The sequence below is a fragment of the Pseudophryne corroboree genome, chromosome 5 (genome assembly GCF_028390025.1).
Source record: "Pseudophryne corroboree isolate aPseCor3 chromosome 5, aPseCor3.hap2, whole genome shotgun sequence".
In the NCBI taxonomy this organism is placed as follows: Eukaryota; Metazoa; Chordata; class Amphibia; order Anura; family Myobatrachidae; genus Pseudophryne; species Pseudophryne corroboree.
In genome coordinates, this window is record NC_086448.1 from 707,883,168 (window position 1) to 707,902,431 (window position 19,264).

Below are 19,264 nucleotides of genomic sequence, written 5' to 3' on the forward strand. Positions count from 1 at the left end.
GGGATGTTTTTCAGCTGCAGGAACTGGGAGACTAGTCAGGATAGAGGGTAAGATGAATGCAGCAATGTACCGTACATCCTGGATGAAAACCTGCTCCAGAGCGCTCTTAACCTCAGACTGGGGTGACGGTTCATCTTTCAGAAGAACAAAGGGGATCATTCCGACCAGATTGCACGGTGCCATTTTTCGCAGCGATCAGGTCACTACTGCGCATGCATCGCAATGCGCAGGCGTGTCGTACGCGTACAATGCGGATTGTTGCTGGGCGATGGATTTAATGAAGAATCCATTCACAAGAAGATTGACAGGATGAAGGCGTTTATGGGTGTCAACTGACCGTTTTCAGGTAGTGGTTGGGAAAACGCAGGTGTCTCCAAGCGTTTGCAGGGCGTGTCTGACGTCAATTCCGGGTCCGGACAGGCTGAAGTGATCACAGCAGCTGAGTAAGTTCAGACCTACTCAGAAACTGCACAAACTATTTTTGTAGTGCTCGGCTGCACAGGCGTTCGCACACTTGCAAATCTAAAATACACTCCCCAGCGGGCGGCGACTACGCATTTGCACGGCTACAAAAGTAGCTAGCGAGCGATAAACTCAGAATGACCCCCAATGACCCTAAGCACACAGCAAAGATATCAAAGGAATGGCTTCAGGACAACTCTGTGAATGTCCTTGAGTAGCCCAGCCAGAGCCCAGACTTGAATCCGATTGAACATATCTGGAGAGATCTGAAAATGGCTGTGCACCGACGCATCCCATCCAACCTGATGGAGCTTAAAAGGTGCTGCAAAGAGGAATGGGCGAAGCTGCCCAAAGATAGGTGTGCCAAGCTTGAGGCATCATATTCAAAAAGACTTGAGGCTGTAATTGCTGCCAAAGGTACACCAACAAAGTATTGAGCAAAGGCTGTCAATACTTATGTACATGTGATTTCTTAGTTATTTATTTTTAATAAATTTGCAAAAAGCTCAAAAATACTTTTTTCACGTGGTCATTATGGGGTACTGTGTGTAGAATTTTGAGGGAAAAATAAGAATTTACTTACCGATAATTCTATTTCTCGGAGTCCGTAGTGGATGCTGGGGTTCCTGAAAGGACCATGGGGAATAGCGGCTCCGCAGGAGACAGGGCACAAAAGTAAAGCTTTTACAGGTCAGGTGGTGTGTACTGGCTCCTCCCCCTATGACCCTCCTCCAGACTCCAGTTAGGTACTGTGCCCGGACGAGCGTACACAATAAGGGAGGATTTTGAATCCCGGGTAAGACTCATACCAGCCACACCAATCACACCGTACAACTTGTGATCTAAACCCAGTTAACAGTATGATAACAGAGGAGCCTCTGAAAGATGGCTTCCTAAACAATAACCCGAATTAGTTAACAATAACTATGTACAAGTATTGCAGATAATCCGCACTTGGGATGGGCGCCCAGCATCCACTACGGACTCCGAGAAATAGAATTATCGGTAAGTAAATTCTTATTTTCTCTATCGTCCTAAGTGGATGCTGGGGTTCCTGAAAGGACCATGGGGATTATACCAAAGCTCCCAAACGGGCGGGAGAGTGCGGATGACTCTGCAGCACCGAATGAGAGAACTCCAGGTCCTCCTTTGCCAGGGTATCAAATTTGTAAAAATTTACAAACGTGTTCTCCCCTGACCACGTAGCTGCTCGGCAGAGTTGTAATGCCGAGACCCCTCGGGCAGCCGCCCAAGATGAGCCCACCTTCCTTGCGGAATGGGCCTTAACAGATTTAGGCTGTGGCAGGCCTGCCACAGAATGTACAAGTTGAATTTTGTTACAAATCCAACGAGCAATCGACTGCTTAGAAGCAGGTGCACCCAACTTGTTGGGTGCATACAGTATAAACAGCGAGTCAGATTTTCTGACTCCAGCCATCCTTTAAATGTATATTTTTAAGGCTCTGACAACGTCCAACAACTTGGAGTCCTTCAAGTCGTCTGTAGCCGCAGGCACTACAATAGGCTGGTTCAGGTGAAACGCTGATACCACCTTAGGGAGAAAATGCGGACGCGTCCGCAGCTCTGCCCTATGTCGAATGGAAAATTAAATAAGGGCTTTTATAAAACAAAGCCGCCAGTTCAGATACTCTCCCGGCCGAAGCCAGGGCCAGTAACATAGTCACTTTCCATGTGAGATATTTCAAATCCACATTCTTTAGTGGTTCAAACCAATTGGATTTGAGGAAATCTAAAACTACATTTAGATCCCACGGTGCCACCTTAGGCACCACAGGAGGCTGTATATGCAGTACTCCTTTGATAAAAATCTGGACCTCAGGGACTGAGGCCAATTCTTTTTGGAAGAATATTGATAGGGCCGAAATTTGAACCTTAATAGATCCCAATTTGAGACCCATAGACAATCCTGATTGCAGGAAATGTAGGAAAACGACCCAGTTGAAATTCCTCCATCGGAGCACTCCGCTGCTCGCACCACGCAACATATTTTCGCCAAATACGGCGATAATGCTTCGCGGTGACTTCCTTCCTTGCCTTTATCAAGGTAGGAATGACTTCTTCTGGAATGCCTTTTCCTTTTAGGATCTGGCATTCAAACGCCATGCCGTCAAACGCAGCCGCGGTAAGTCTTGAAAAAGACAAGGACCCTGCTGAAGCAGGTCCCTTCTCAGAAGTAGAGGCCACGGATCGTCCGTGACCATCTCTTGAAGTTCCGGGTACCAAGTCCTTCTTGGCCAATCCGGAGCCACTAGTCTTACTCCTCTTTGCCGTATAATCCTCAATACCTTTGGTATGAGAGGCAGAGGAGGAAACACATATACCGACTGGTACACCCAAGGTGTTACCAGCGCGTCCACAGCTATTGCCTGCGGATCTCTTGACCTGGCGCAATACCTGTCCAGTGTTTTGTTGAGGCGAGACGCCATCATGTCCACCATTGGTTTTACCCAACGGTTTAATAGCATGTGGAAAACTTCTGGATGAAGTCCCCACTCTCCCGGGTGAAGGTCGTGTCTGCTGAGGAAGTCTGCTTCCCAGTTGTCCACGCCCGGGATGAATACTGCTGACAGTGCTATCACGTGATTCTCCGCCCAGCGAAGGATCCTGGCAGCTTCTGCCATTGCCCTCCTGCTTCTTGTGCCGCCCTGTCTGTTTACATGGGCGACTGCCGTGATGTTGTCCGACTGGATCAACACCGGTCTTCCTTGAAGCAGAGGTTCCGCCTGGCTTAGAGCATTGTAGATTGCTCTTAGTTCCAGAATGCTTATGTGAAGAGACTTTTTCAGGCTCGACCACACTCCCTGGAAATTTCTTCCCTGTGTGACTGCTCCCCAGCCTCTCAGGCTGGCATCCGTGGTCACCAGGATCCAATCCTGCATGCCGAATCTGCGGCCCTCCAATAGATGAGCCTCCTGCAACCACCACAGAAGGGATACCCTTGTCCTCGGCGACAGGGTTATCCGCAGGTGCATCTGAAGATGCGACCCTGACCATTTGTCCAACAGATCCCTTTGCATGGAATCTGCCGAAAGGGATTGCTTCGTAAGAAGCTACCATTTTTTCCCAGGACTCTTGTGCATTGATGTACAGACACCTTTCCTGGTTTTAGGAGGTTCCTGACCAGGTCAGATAACTCCTTGGCTTTTTCTTCGGGAAGAAAAACCTTTTTCTGAACTGTGTCCAGAATCATCCCCAGGAACAGCAGACGAGTTGTCGGCATTAATTGGGATTTTGGAATATTCAGAATCCATCCGTGCTGCTTTAGCACCTCTTGAGATAGTGCTAAACCCATCTCTAGCTGTTCTCTGGACCTTGCCCTTATTAGGAGATCGTCCAAGTATGGGATAATTAATACGCCTTTTCTTCGAAGAAGAAATATTATCTCGGCCATTACCTTTGTAAAGACCCGAGGTGCCGTGGACAAACCAAACGGCAGCGTCTGAAACTGATAGTGACAGTTTTGTACAACGAACCTGAGGTACCCCTGGTGTGAGGGGTAATTGGAACGTGGAGATACGCATCCTTGATGTCCAAGGATACCATAAAGTCCCCTTCTTCCAGGTTCGCTATCACTGCTCTGAGTGACTCCATCTCGAACTTGAACTTCTTTATGTACAGGTTCAAGGACTTCAGATTTAGAATAGGCCTTACCGAGCCATCCGGCTTCGGTACCACAAAAAGAGTGGAATAATACCCCTTCCCTTGTTGTAGAAGAGGTACCTTGACTATCACCTGCTGAGAATACAGCTTGTGAATGGCTTCCAAAACCGTCTCCCTTTCTGAGGGGGACGTTGGTAAAGCAGACTTCAGGAAACGGCGAGGTGGCTCTGTCTCTAATTTCAACCTGTACCCCTGAGATATTATCTGCAGGATCCAGGGATTTACCTGCGAGTGAGCCCACTGCGCGCTGTAATTCTTGAGACGACCGCCTACCGCCCCCGAGTCCGCTTGCGAAGCCCCAGCGTCATGCTGAGGCTTTTGTAGAAGCCGGGGAGGGCTTCTGTTCCTGGGAAGGAGCTGCCTGTTGCTGTCTCTTCCCTCGTCCTCTGCCTCGTGGCAGATATGAATAGCCCTTTGCTCTCTTATTTTTAAAGGAACGAAAGGGCTGCGGTTGAAAGGTCGGTGCCTTTTTCTGTTGGGGAGTGACTTGAGGTAGAAAGGTGGATTTCCCGGCCGTAGCCGTGGCCACCAAATCCGATAGACCGACCCCAAATAACTCCTCTACGCATCGCCTGTCCACTGTCGTGTCCATAAAGCTCTTCTGGCCGAAATGGACATAGCACTTACCCGTGATGCCAGTGTGCAGATATCTCTCTGTGCATCACGCATATAAAGAAATGCATCCTTTATTTGTTCTAACGACAGTAAAATATTGTCCCTGTCCAGGGTATCAATATTTTCGATCAGGGACTCAGACCAAACTACCCCAGCACTGCACATCCAGGCAGTCGCAATAGCTGGTCGTAGTATAACACCTGCATGTGTGTATATACCTTTTTGGATATTTTCCATCCTCCTATCTGATGGATCTTTAAGTGCGGCCGTCTCAGGAGAGGGTAACGCCACTTGTTTTGATAAGCGTGTTAGCGCTTTGTCCACCCTAGGAGGTGTTTCCCAGCGCTCCCTAACCTCTGGCGGGAAAGGGTATAAAGCCAATAACTTCTTTGAAATTAGCAGTTTTTTATCGGGGCACCCCACGCTTCATCATACACGTCATTTAATTCTTCTGATTCGGTAAAAACTACTGGTAGTTTTTTCACACCCCACATAATACCCTGTTTAGTGGTACCTGTAGTATCAGCTAAATGTAACATCTCCTTTATTGCCAAAATCATATAACGTGTGGCCCTACTGGAAAATACGGTTGATTCGTCACCTTCACCACCGGAATCAGTGCCTGCGTCTGGGTCTGTGTCGACCGACTGAGGCAAGGGGCGTTTTACAGCCCCTGACGGTGTTTGAGGCGCCTGGACAGGCACTAATTGAGTGTCCGGCCGCCTCATGTCGGCAAACGACTGCTTAAGCGAGTTGACGCTATCCCGTAATTCCACAAATAAAGGCATCCATTCTGGTGTCGACCCCCTAGGAGGTGACATCCTCATATTTGGCAATTGCTCCGCCTCCACACCAATAACGTCCTCATACATGTCGACACACACGTACCGACACACAGCAGACACACAGGGAATGCTCTATACGAAGACAGGACCCACTAGCCCTTTGGGGAGACAGAGGGAGAGTCTGCCAGCACACACCAAAAAGCGCTATATATGACAGGGATAGCCTTATGATTAAGTGCTCCCTTATAGCTGCTTTTATATTACTATATTGCCATTTATTTTGCCCCCCCTCTCTGTTATACCCTGTTTCTGTAGTGCAGTGCAGGGGAGAGACCTGGGAGCCTTCCTGACCAGCGGAGCTGTGACAGAAAATGGCGCCGTGTGCTGAGGAGATAGGCCCCGCCCCTTTTCCGGCGGGCTCGTCTCCCGCTATTTAGTACATTTAGGCAGGGGTAAATATCTCCATATAGCCTCTGGGGCTATATGTGAGGTATTTTTAGCCTTTTTAAAGGTTTTCATTTGCCTCCCAGGGCGCCCCCCCCCAGCGCCCTGCACCCTCAGTGACTGCCGTGTGAAGTGTGCTGAGAGGAAAATGGCGCACAGCTGCAGTGCTGTGCGCTACCTTAAGAAGACTGCAGGAGTCTTCAGCCGCCGATTCTGGACCTCTTCTTGCTTCAGCATCTGTGAGGGGGCCGGCGGCGTGGCTCCGGTGACCATCCAGGCTGTACCTGTGATCGTCCCTCTGGAGCTTCATGTCCAGTAGCCAAGAAGCCAATCCATCCTGCACGCAGGTGAGTTCACTTCTTCTCCCCTCTGTCCCTCGTTGCAGTGATCCTGTTGCCAGCAGGAATCACTGTAAAATAAAAAAAACCTAAGCTAAACTCTCTAAGCAGCTCTTTATGAGAGCCACCTAGAATTGCACCCTTCTCGGCCGGGCACAAAAATCTAACTGGAGTCTGGAGGAGGGTCATAGGGGGAGGAGCCAGTACACACCACCTGACCTGTAAAAGCTTTACTTTTGTGCCCTGTCTCCTGCGGAGCCGCTATTCCCCATGGTCCTTTCAGGAACCCCAGCATCCACTTAGGACGATAGAGAAAATCTTTATTTATTCCAGTTTGGAATAAGGCTGTAACACAGGGGTGGGGAACCATTGGCCCTCCAGCTGTTGTTGAGCTACACATACCAGCATGCCCTGCTACAGTTTTGCTATTTGTTCATACTAAAACTGTTGCATGGCATGCTGGGATGTGTAGTTCAAAAACAGCTGAAGGGCCACGGGTTCCCCATCCCTGCTGTAACATAACAAAATGTGGAAAAAGTGAAGCGCTGTGAATACTTTTCGGATGCACTGTAAGTGATAATACATCTGCCCCATTGTCGCACGACTGACATCGCAACCACCCGCTGCCTGGAGTGTGCACTGACCGTCTAGGCTGGGGGCCTGGTGAGGGACAGGTAATTTAATTTTCATTACTATGGAGCCCATCACTGTGGAGGGCGAGTGGGGCTCAAACTTCAGTGTATGCGGTTTACGGGTCCTACTCTTCCTTCGCAGTGAAGGAGTAAAAGGCCCTACACACTGGACGATATGACTGAAAGATATGAACGATCTCGCTATACCGTTCATATCTTTCAGTGTGTGGAACAAGCGATGAACGATGTGCGGCCCTGCGCTCGTTCATCGCTGGTGCCCCGTCACTTGTGAATGCAGGCCAATATGGACGATCTCGTCCATATTTGCCTGCACTGCTATGGAGCCGGGTGACGGGGGGAGTGAAGAAAATTCACTCCCCCAGTCACTGCCCGCCCGCCCCCCCCCCCCCCCCCCCCGCGCGCGGGCGCGCGTCGCTGGGTCACCCGTCGGCAGTATCCACCGTCGGGCAGCTCGCGCTGTGTGTAGGGCTCCTTACAGTTAATGCAACAGCAGAAACATATGCAATATTGAAAAAATACAGGAGAAAAAGGAAACAAACATACACATTTTTTATCTTCACTGTACTATACCATATGTCTAGGACTTCAATACAATGTATTTCAAAAGCATATAGCAGCCCCTAATGGCAAGAGTTGGGATTACAGCTAGTGACTTTCACATTTTATACTTTCATTCAGTGTATCTGAAATCCAGTCCTCAGGAAACACTAGGAGTGCGTGTTTTCTGTATCTCCTTGCCAGAGCACAGGTGTATTCATTAATGACTGACACATTTCAAACAGTCCACAGGTTTTACCCCTGCTAGAAAACCTGGAATTTCAGAACGGGGAGGCTGCCTATCCTTTCACCCGTTGGGATGAGGCTAAAATACAAAAATTCTACAGGTATTAAGACAAGCCGGGAACATTTTCCCCATTTAACAACTGAGGTTCTTTTACGATCCTTTACTACCTACTCATGTATTATTCCAGCATAACTTATATTGAAATGTTTTCATTTATATTATAAGGCTAATTTATCTCCAAAGAGACGTTTCCAAACTGGTTTGACTAATAATACATGTCCAAAATGTAAGGCTCCTATGATTGATTTATTTCATTGCCTTTGGCAGTGTCCTGCTACTAAGAAATTCTGGGTTGAGGTTTAGAAATTTGCAATTCAATATTTGGTTAGTCCCTTTCCCCTAGCCCCAGTGTGGGCCATAGTTGGTCTATTGCCTGAGGGATTCTGTATTCAGATAGGTGCCAAAAAACTATTATCAGCAGATCGTAACAGTGTTTTCCATATGTGGATACATGCCTCTCCCCCTACGATCCTTCTTTTTAGAACTAAATTATATTATATTTCTTGCATGGATCGGCTGGAGGCCTATTTTCAAAAAGAAAAAGAAAAAGTGTACAAACACTGATACGTGGGGAAAGCTTTACTGATATATTGGGTCTAATTCAGACCTGATCGCTTTTGTACAGCCTGTGATCAGGTCTAAACTGCTCATGCGTTTGCACCGCAATGCCCAGGCGCGTCGCACGGGTACAAAGCGGATAGCTGCTCAGCGATGGGTTTGTGCGAAGAATCCATTCGCACGGGCGTTTGCAAGGAGATTGACAGGAAGAAGACGTTTGTGGGTGTCAACTGACCGTTTTCTGGACGTGTTTTGAAAAACGTAGGCATGTCCATACATTTGCAGGGAGGTTTCCTGACGTCAATTCCGGTCCCAGACAGGCTGAACTGTTCGCAACGGCCGAATAAGTCCTGGGCTACTCAGAGACTGCACAAGATCTGTTTGTATAGCTCTGCTAAACAGGCGTTCGCACACTTGCAAAGCAAAAATCCACTCCCCTATGGGCGGCGACTATGCGAACGCAGGACTGCAAAAAAACCCTAGCGAGCGAACAGGTCTGAATTAGACCCATTGTTGTCTATCAAAGCTCAGATTCGTAAATGCATTCAATCTGCAGGGCAGGATGCAGCAAGTATCACATTTTGCTTGCGATGCATCTCACAACTCGCCGCATACATATCAGCGTTTACTAACACCATATGCATGAAGAAAACCACAAACGACAGCTCTTGAGAGTACTGTGTATGCTGTGAAACTGAAATTTATATCAGGTCCCCACCAGGGATATAAGAGGTCATTTAGATGAACAACCATAAACGAGCAATTTCAAAGTGTTCTAAAAAAAAAAAAAAAGTAGACAACATATATAACTCCGAATCAGTTTGGAAAATCTTTGAGAATATACTATAGCTATTCCCAAATGTCTGCAACAGTGAAAAACGTCATATGCCATGATTCAAAAATGGCTGCCATCTTCATATAAAGGTTAATAAAAAATAAAGTAATGGTGGTTTCTGACTACTAACTTACAGGGTGATCACACACAAAAAAATTAGTGATGTGCACCGGACATTTTTCGGGTTTTGGTTTTGGATTCGGTTCCGCGGCCGTGTTTTGAAATCGGACGCGTTTTGGCAAAACCTCCCTGAAAATTTTTTGTCTGATTCGGGTGTGTTTTGGATTCAGGTTTTTTTTTTTACAAAAAACCCTAAAAAACAGCTTAAATCATAGAATTTGGGGGTAATTTTGATCCCATAGTATTATTAACCTCAATAACCATAATTTACACTCATTTTCAGTCTATTCTGAACACCTCACAATATTATTTTTAGTCCTAAAATTTGCACCGAGGTCGCTGGATGGCTAAGCTAAGCGACACAAGTGGCCGACACAAACACCTGGCCCATCTAGGAGTGGCATTGCAGTGTCAGACAGGATGGCACTTAAAAAAAATAGTCCCCAAACAGCACATGATGCAAAGAAAAAAAAGAGGTGCACCAAGGTCGCTGTGTGACTAAGCTAAGCGACACAAGTGGCCGACACAAACACCTGGCCCATCTAGGAGTGGCACTGCAGTGTCAGGCAGGATGGCACTTAAAAAAATTGTCCCAAACAGCACATGATGCAAAGAAAAATGAAAGAAAAAAGAGGTGCAAGATGGAATTGTCCTTGGGCCCTCCCACCCACCCTTATGTTGTATAAACAGGACATGCACACTTTAACGAACCCATCATTTCAGCGACAGGGTCTGCCACACGACTGTGACTGAAATGACTGGTTGGTTTGGGCCCCCACCAAAAAAAGAAGCAATCAATCTCTCCTTGCACAAACTGGCTCTACAGAGGCAAGATGTCCACCTCATCATCATCCTCCGATTCCTCACCCCTTTCACTGTGTACATCCCCCTCCTCACATTATTAATTCTTCCCCACTGGAATCCACCATCTCAGGTCCCCGTGTACTTGCTGGAGGCAATTGCTGCTGGTGAATGTCTCCACGGAGGAATTGATTATAATTCATTTCTCCACATTTTCTGGAAGTAACCTCGTATGCCGATTGCTGACAAGGTGAGCGGCTGCACTAAACACTCTTTCGGAGTACACACTGGAGGGAGGGCAACTTAGGTAGAATAAAGCCAGTTTGTGCAAGGGCCTCCAAATTGCCTCTTTTTCCTGCCAGTATACGTACGGACTGTCTGACGTGCCTACTTGGATGCGGTCACTCATATAATCTCCACCATTCTTTCAATGGTGAGAGAATCATATGCAGTGACAGTAGACAACATGTCAGTAATCCTTGGCAGGTCCTTCAGTCCGGACCAGATGTCAGCACTCGCACCAGACTGCCCTGCATCACCGCCAGCGGGTGGGCTCGGAATTCTTAGCCTTTTCCTCACACCCCCAGTTGCGGGAGAATGTGAAGGAGGAGATGTTGACGGGTCACGTTCCGCTTGACTTGACAATTTTCTCACCAGCAGGTCTTTGAACCTCTGCAGACTTGTGTCTGCCGGAAAGAGAGATACAACGTAGGTTTTAAATCTAGGATCGAGCACGGTGGCCAAAATGTAGTGCTCTGATTTCAACAGATTGACCACCCGTGAATCCTGGTTAAGCGAATTAAGGGCTCCATCCACAAGTCCCACATGCCTAGCGGAATCGCTCTGTTTTAGCTACTCCTTCAATGTCTCCAGCTTCTTCTGCAAAAGCCTGATGAGGGGAATGACCTGACTTCACGTGTGGCAAGTTCAAAGGGTTGCAGAACCTTGCACAACGTTAAAATCATTCTCCACTGCGCTTGAGTCAGGTGCATTCCCCCTCCTTTGCCTATATCGTGGCCAGATGTATAGGCTTGAATGGCCTTTTGCTGCTCCTCCATCCTCTGAAGCATATAGAGGGTTGAATTCCACCTCGTTACCACCTCTTGCTTCAGATGATGGCAGGGCAGGTTCAGGAATGTTTGGTGGTGCTCCAGTCTTCGGCACGCGGTGGCTGAATGCCGAAAGTGGCCCGCAATTCTTCGGGCCACCGACAGCATTTCTTGCACGCCCCAATCGTTTTTTAAATAATTCTGCACCACCAAATTCAATGTATGTGCAAAACATGGGACGTGCTGGAATTTGCCCAGATGTAATGCACGCACAATATTGCTGGCGTTGTCCGATGTCACAAATCCCCAGGAGAGTCCAATTGGGGTAAGCCGTTCTGCGATGATCTTCCTCAGTTTTCGTAAGAGGTTGTCAGCTGTGTGCCTCTTCTGGAAAGCGGTGATACAAAGCGTAGCCTGCCTAGGAACGAGTTGGCGTTTGCGAGATGCTGCTACTGGTGCCGCCACTGCTGTTCTTGCTGCGGGAGGCAATACATCTACCCAGTGGGCTGTCACAGTCATATAGTCCTGAGTCTGCCCTGCTCCACTTGTCCACATGTCCGTGGTTAAGTGGACATTGGGTACAACTGCATTTTTTAGGACACTGGTGACTCTTTATCTGAGGTCTGTGTACATTTTCGGTATCGCCTGCCTAGAGAAATGGAACCTAGATGGTATTTGGTGCCGGGGACACACTACCTCAATCAAGTCTCTAGTTGCCTCTGAATTAACGGTGGATACCGGAACCACGTTTCTCCCACCCAGGCTGCCAGGGCTTGAGTTATCCGCTTTGCAGCAGGATGACTGCTGTGATATTTCATCTTCCTCGCAAAGGACTGTTGGACAGTCAATTGCTTACTGGAAGTAGTACAAGTGGTCTTCCGACTTCCCCTCTGGGATGACGATCGACTCCCAGCAGCAACAACAGCAGCGCCAGCAGCAGTAGGCGTTACACTCAAGGATGCATCGGAGGAATCCCAGGCAGGAGAGAACTCGTCAGACTTGCCAGTGACATGGCCTGCAGGACTATTGGCTTTCCTGGGTAAGGAGGAAATTGACACTGAGGGAGTTGGTGGTGTGGTTTGCAGGAGCTTGGTTACAAGAGGAAGGGATTTAGTGGTCAGTGGACTGCTTCCGCTGTCATCCAAAGTTTTTGAACTTGTCACTGACTTATGATGAATGCGCTGCAGGTGACGTATAAGGGAGGATGTTCCGAGGTGGTTAACGTCCTTACCCCTACTTATTACAGCTTGACAAAGGCAACACACGGCTTGACACCTGTTGTCCGCATTTGTGTTGCAATAATTCCACACCGAAGAGCTGATTTTTTTTTGTATTTTGACCAGGCATGTCAATGGCCATATTCGTCCCACGGACAACAGGTGTCTCCCCGGGTGCCTGACTTAAACAAACCACCTCACCATCAGAATCCTCCTTGTCAATTTCCTCCCCAGCGCCAGCAACACCCATATCCTCATCCTGGTGTACTTCAACAGTGACATCTTCAATTTGACTATCAGGAACTAGACTGCGGGTGCTCCTTCCAGCACTTGCAGGGGGCGTGCAAATGGTGGAAGGCGCAAGCTCTTCCCGTTCAGTGTTGGGAAGGTCAGGCATCGCAACCGACACAATTGGACTCTCCTTGGGGATTTGTGATTTAGAAGAACGCACAGTTCTTTGCTGTGCTTTTGCCAGCTTAAGTCTTTTCATTTTTCTAGCGAGAGGATGAGTGCTTCCATCCTCATGTGAATCTGAACCACTAGCCATGAACATAGGCCAGGGCCTCAGCCGTTCCTTGCCACTCCGTGTCGTAAATGGCATATTGGCAAGTTTACACTTCTCCTCAGATGCTTTTAATTTTGATTTTTGGGTCATTTTACTGAACTTTTGTTTTTTGGATTTTACATGCTCTCTACTATGACATTGGGCATCGGCCTTGGCAGACGACGTTGATGGCATTTCATCGTCTCGGCCATGACTAGTGGCAGCAGCTTCAGCACGAGGTGGAAGTGGATCTTGATCTTTCCCTATTTTAACCTCCACATTTTTGTTCTCCATTTTTTAATGTGTGGAATTATATGCCAGTATCAATGCAATGGCCTACTACTATATATACTGCGCACAACTGAAATGCACCACAGGTATAGAATCTAGATGAATAGTATACTTGACGACACAGAGGTAGGTACAGCAGTGGCCTACCGTACCGTACTGCTATATATACTGGTGGTCACTGTCAGCAAACTGCAAAACTAAAATGCACCACAGGTATAGAATCTAGATGGATAGTATACTTGATGACACAGAGGTAGGTACAGCAGTGGCCTTCCGTACCGTACTGCTATATATACTGGTGGTCACTGTCAGCAAACTGCAAAACTAAAATGCACCACAGGTATAGAATCTAGATGGATAGTATACTTGACGACACAGAGGTAGGTACAGCAGTGGCCTTCCGTACCGTACTGCTATATATACTGGTGGTCACTGTGTCAGCAAACTGCAAAACTAAAATGCACCACAGGTATAGAATCTAGATGGATAGTATACTTGATGACACAGAGGTAGGTACAGCAGTGGCCTTCCGTACCGTACTGCTATATATACTGGTGGTCACTGTCAGCAAACTGCAAAACTAAAATGCACCACAGGTATAGAATGTAGATGGATAGTATACTTGACGACACAGAGGTAGGTACAGCAGTGGCCTTCCGTACCGTACTGCTATATATACTGGTGGTCACTGTGTCAGCAAACTGCAAAACGAAAATGCACCACAGGTATAGAATGTAGATGGATAGTATACTTGACGACACAGAGGTAGGTACAGCAGTGGCCTTCTGTACCGTACTCCTATATATTATATACTGGTGGTCAGCAAAATTATGCACTGTACTCCTACTATATACTGTCTACAATGCAGCACAGATATGGAGTGTTTTTCAGGCAGACAACGTATACTGGTGGTCACTGGTCAGCAAAACGCTGCACTGTACTCCTCCTATATAATATTATACTGGTGGTCCCCAGTCCCCACAATAAAGCAGCACATTGAGCACAGATATAGAGTGTTTTTCAGGCAGACAACGTATACTGGTGGTCACTGTCAGCAAAACTCTGCACTGTACTCCTGCTATATAATACAGCTGCTCCCCAGTCCCCACAATTAAGCAGTGTGAGCACAGATATATGCAGCACACTGAGCACAGATAAGGAGCGTTTTTTTCATGCAGAGAACGGATAAAACTGGTGGTCACTGATCAGCAAAACTCTGCACTGTACTCCTCCTATATTAATATACAGCTGCTCCCCAGTCCCTACAATTAAGCAATAAGTAAAGAAAGCACAAATATTTGCATCAACAATACACGGAGAGGACGCCAGCCACGTCCTCTCACTAACATTTCCAATGCACGAGTGAAAATGGCGGCGACGCGCGGCTGCTTATATAGAATCCGAATCTCGCGAGAATCCGACAGCGGGATGATGACGTTCGGGCGCGCTCGGGTTAACCGAGCCATACGGGAGAATCCGAGTATGCCTCGGACCCGTGTAAAAAGGGTGAAGTTCGGGGGGGTTCGGTTTCCGAGAAACCGAACCCACTCATCACTACAAAAAATATACATATATATATTTTTTTTAAATGGTCAAGCAACCAATTCATTTCATTTTGGACCATTTGATATGGATTGAGTGGGGACGGTGCCCTGGTCTCAGGAGGGGAACAGCGACGACGAGAAGCTAACGGCCTGATTCAGAGTTGCATGTAGCTCAGACTGCGGACAGATTGCGCCCATTTTTTGCTGTATGGGAAAATGGGCATATCTGGGTAGCAACTGCCGTATGCATGGAAAATAACAGTGACTGTGGTACCAATGGCACCCCCACACACTAATTTCATCCATCAAATGTGTTCAAATGGGTTTAATTTGGAAAGCATCTGTATTTAAAAATAATATTTATAGTCCATTGTAAAGCACAGCTAATTGTGTTAGGGCTATATAGAAAAATGTTGATAAGTTCTGATATTCATATTACAACATATAGTGGTTTGGTTAATAGCAGATTCAAAGAGGAACCAAATGTACACAGATCAGCAACTTTGAGGTCATAATCTCACAATAAATTTGGACCCATTTTAGCTGGATTGAAAATGTTCTACAAAAACAAGTCCTACAATGCTTGCATACTAACCTCTGATTGTACATGCCCCGATAATTGTAGTTAGTTCGCTGGTTTGGAAGTGGTTTGGGATCTAATGGCCTGTAGATGGCAGGCTCCCCTCTCTTCATAGCAAGACCATTCAACTCAACTGTTGGGGTTATACTACCTGCAACGACAGGGCGCTGAGAGTTAGACTACAAAGAAATTACAGCTAAAATACAGAGAGAAACTGTCATTACCTATGGTGTATTAATTAGTGGTTACAGGTAAAAACGAGAAGGAATCATTATCAAGGAGACCAAGAGGACAATGAAGACTGGAGAACATTCATAGAAACTGACTCACAGGTAATGTGGTGATATTACACTGTAACGCATAGCAACCAACTATCAGATTTAATATTACCAGAGAAGTGGTTAGCACACCAAGAATGGTTGCTGTAGAATACGGCGCAATTTCATCAGTTACCTCCAGATTTCATCACTTTTATTTTTAATGAAATATCAATACTACTGTGACCTTTTAGATGCCAGAAAGTAGATTTATCACACTGCCTCTTGATTTCTGTATATTAAGAGCCCCATACACTACAACGATAATGCCCGATTTCATCCAATTTCGACCTTTCAGGTCAATAAATCGGATGGAAAGTGGCAAATCGGATGTGTTTTACATCCGATCCGATGCGCGGCCCTGTGAGCATCGGATCGGAGCCCCTAGGTAGTTAGTGGTGCACTCGTGATATGTCGGTTCCAGCAACCTTGGCTGGGATTGCGTAACATACATCGTATGCAAAAGTACCGCATACAATGTATCCTATGCGATCCTGCCGCCCGGGAGGCTGCCGGGCGGTTCAAGGGAAATCTTATGCGACATGAGGGTCCGACATGTCGCTGTAGTGTATGGGGCCCTTAAGTTTTCTCTTCAGCACAGGAAATTGGACAATGACTAGAAGATACATCTTATGTTTGGAAGATAAGCTAGCATAAAAAATTGGAAGCACAATCAATAGATCTTTCCTATAATGGAAGAACAAGTTTTATCTGCAGAACTAGGAAATCCCAGCTACATAGGCAAAAAATAGATGGAGACTTCTTTCACCCATCTTCGAGTAAAATAAAATGCGCAATATGGTAAAACACATAATCACATAGGAAAGGCAAACAAGACATAATGTAGGATTGGCATATAAGTAACAATGCCCCTGACCCCAGCATCAGTACATAATAATAACATAACATTTTTAAACTAAAGGTTCACAAAACCTAAAATATAAGTTGATTCTACAGGAGAAAAAAATGCTTATAGTGCAAGTGTAGCAGTTTATACTATAACGACAAGCTATTGCTGTCTGTCGTCAGCCATTCCAGGTAGCATAGGCGTATACACAAACAGCGATACTTCCACTTTAATTACAAGTACTGTGTCCATATACAGAGCTGCCTACGCAAATACATATTGTCAATAATATTTGTGCTCCTTCGATTCACGTCACCAGCAACTCCAGCTGAGATGTGAATTATTAAACATTGGGTAAGCGGGTGTGATAGTTTCCAGTGGCATCATATAATTCACAAAGATGTCAACAGCTGGGTATATTGCACAACATAATAAACAAGCTGCAACAATGTCATTTACGCACTATGAAAAGTATATACTATAACTGGTACTGGCCTGTCCATAATGTCTACATCTAGCTTTACACAGTATAGTAAGGTCTCTATATACAGTATATGGTGCGATAACTGGTACAAGTATAAAAACAAATCTATAAAAAGCTTATTCTCACCTACATGGTTGCAGTTGCTCCAATGACAATGAGTGCTATGTATGGCTAACAACACGGCCTCCGATGAGGTGTGCACAATGGGACCGATGCAGATAGAGACCGGTGCAGTTTGTGAAATGTAAATTGTATAAAATTACTACAGATGTGTCTTCTTACATATAGCGTCAATGTGCCATGCAGCACGAGATTCCTGATGTGAGTGAGCCACCAGATCCTATGCTACTTTGCTAACGTCTGGCGCCTCTTATTTTTTTTTTGCCAAAAATGTGTCTTAGTCACGAGAAGTGTGACTAAGATGCACGAGGAGACTGTGCTGATTAATTTGATATATGACACTTGTATATTGTGTGTGAAGGAGCCTGTATACGCAGCAATACAGAACTTGTATTGGAAATAAGCTGTGGCTCCTACCGCACATTGTAGCACTTCTTATAGAGATTCAAAGACTCAGTCATACACAGGTATACAAGTGATATATAGCAAATTAATCAGTCTCCTTGTGTGTCCTAGTAGCACTGCATTGCGACTAAGACGCCTTTTTTCAGCAAAAGTAGCAGCACAAAAAGACGTCTGAAACTAGAAGATTCTCAAGCACCCTAGCACGCCAAGATAGAGCTGGTTGGCGTGACCACAGCAAAGATGTATGAGGACATATCTGTATGCATTTGTCCAGAAATCCATCCACACATGTGCACCTATGAAGTATTAGCAATTATGGCTCATGTGCCCACTGGCATATTCGGAGGTGGGATGGGGCATTCTAAACAGAACAGTAAAAGTGCTCTTGCAAACCCATGCAGACCAGCACAAAGATGCATATAGGTCAGTGAAAGCCATGTTATTTATGGGTGGTCACAGGCAGTTGCACATACCAGATGAGAATAACAACTTTGTACTTGTTTTAGCATTTTTTATTTATTTATTTTACATGAGATTGAGAGTTGCACCTGCTGTATTAGAGGATTGTTTGTTTTATTTTGTTTTTAAACACAAATGTGAATATGTATCTTAAGCTGGGTACACACTACACCAGGGGTGGGGAACCTCAGGCCCACGGGCCATATATGGCCCGCAGAGCCACTTTATCCGGCCTGGCCAGGCTCACCTAACCGAGGGAGATACCGAGCGCCCGCTGAGATTTTGTTACCAGTGGGCACCCAGATTCTTCCCCTCAGCAGCAGCCGGAAGCAGGAGCTCAATCTTGAGCTCCAGCTTACGGCTCTGGCAGTGTGCGGCGCTATGTAAGAGATGTCATGACGTCTCTCCCACAGTTCTGGGAGCGGGCTGCCAGGTGAAGGGAAACAGTCCGGAAGCAGGAGCATGGCTAGTGAGTATTGTTTTTTTTTTCTTTTAATGTGTGTGTGTGTGTGTGTGTGTGTGTGTGTGTGTGTGTGTGTGTGTGTAAGCGGCACTACTAGGGGGCATATCTACTGGGGCATAACAACTGACTGAGGCCATATCTACTGGAGCATAACAAGTGACTTGAGGCATACATTATGTACTGGGGGCATATCTACTGGGGCATAACAACTGACTGGGGGTATATCTACTGGGGGCATAATTACTGACTGGGGGCATAACTACTGGGGGAATATATATTGGGGTATAACTACTGGGGTCTAACAAGTGACTGGGGGTATATCTACTTGGGGCATAACTACTGGGGGCAGGCTAATTTTTAAGTTGATAATTTTTGTATGGCCCCCAAAGGATTTTATAACTATCCAAATGGCCCTTGGTAGAAAAAAGGTTCTCCACCCATGCACTACGCAATACAGTATATTGGCCATTCAAGCGTACAGCCAATATAGAGCGATCCCGTCGGCGGGTGTGTAAACTCAACATGTCTGTGAACAATGTAATTCACAGACATATCGCGACGGCTGTGCAGTAGAGCTGATGGTCAATATATCTAAAGATAAATCGGCACATCTGGCTGTGTGTAGGAGCGGTTCGCCACCAGCCCATGCTGCAGGCGCTGACCTCACAGCAGGGAGGGCAAATTCAAATGCCCGCTCAGCGGGGCGTCCAGACCTGCACATCGGTAAGTGTGTAATACTTACCTGAATGGGCCGCTGTGTCGGCACAACAGCGGTCCTCTGACATCTCTGGGTGGTGTGCGCCCAGCC

The 19,264-nt window shown here is 46.5% G+C and overlaps 1 protein-coding gene across 11 annotated transcripts in view; it reads right to left on the reverse strand.

Moving 5' to 3' along the window:
• Positions 1 to 19,264, reverse strand: part of STAU2 (staufen double-stranded RNA binding protein 2) — a 747,611-nt gene that overhangs the window by 552,426 nt on the left and 175,921 nt on the right. For all 11 annotated transcript variants that reach the window (XR_010177886.1, XM_063923932.1, XM_063923926.1 and 8 more), the window contains one exon: positions 15,377 to 15,512. Coding sequence is in view for 10 of the 11 variants with exons in the window: in XM_063923932.1 (XP_063780002.1) it covers positions 15,377 to 15,512 (136 nt within the window). In the remaining variant the exon portion in view is untranslated. The remainder of the gene's footprint in view (positions 1 to 15,376; positions 15,513 to 19,264) is intronic.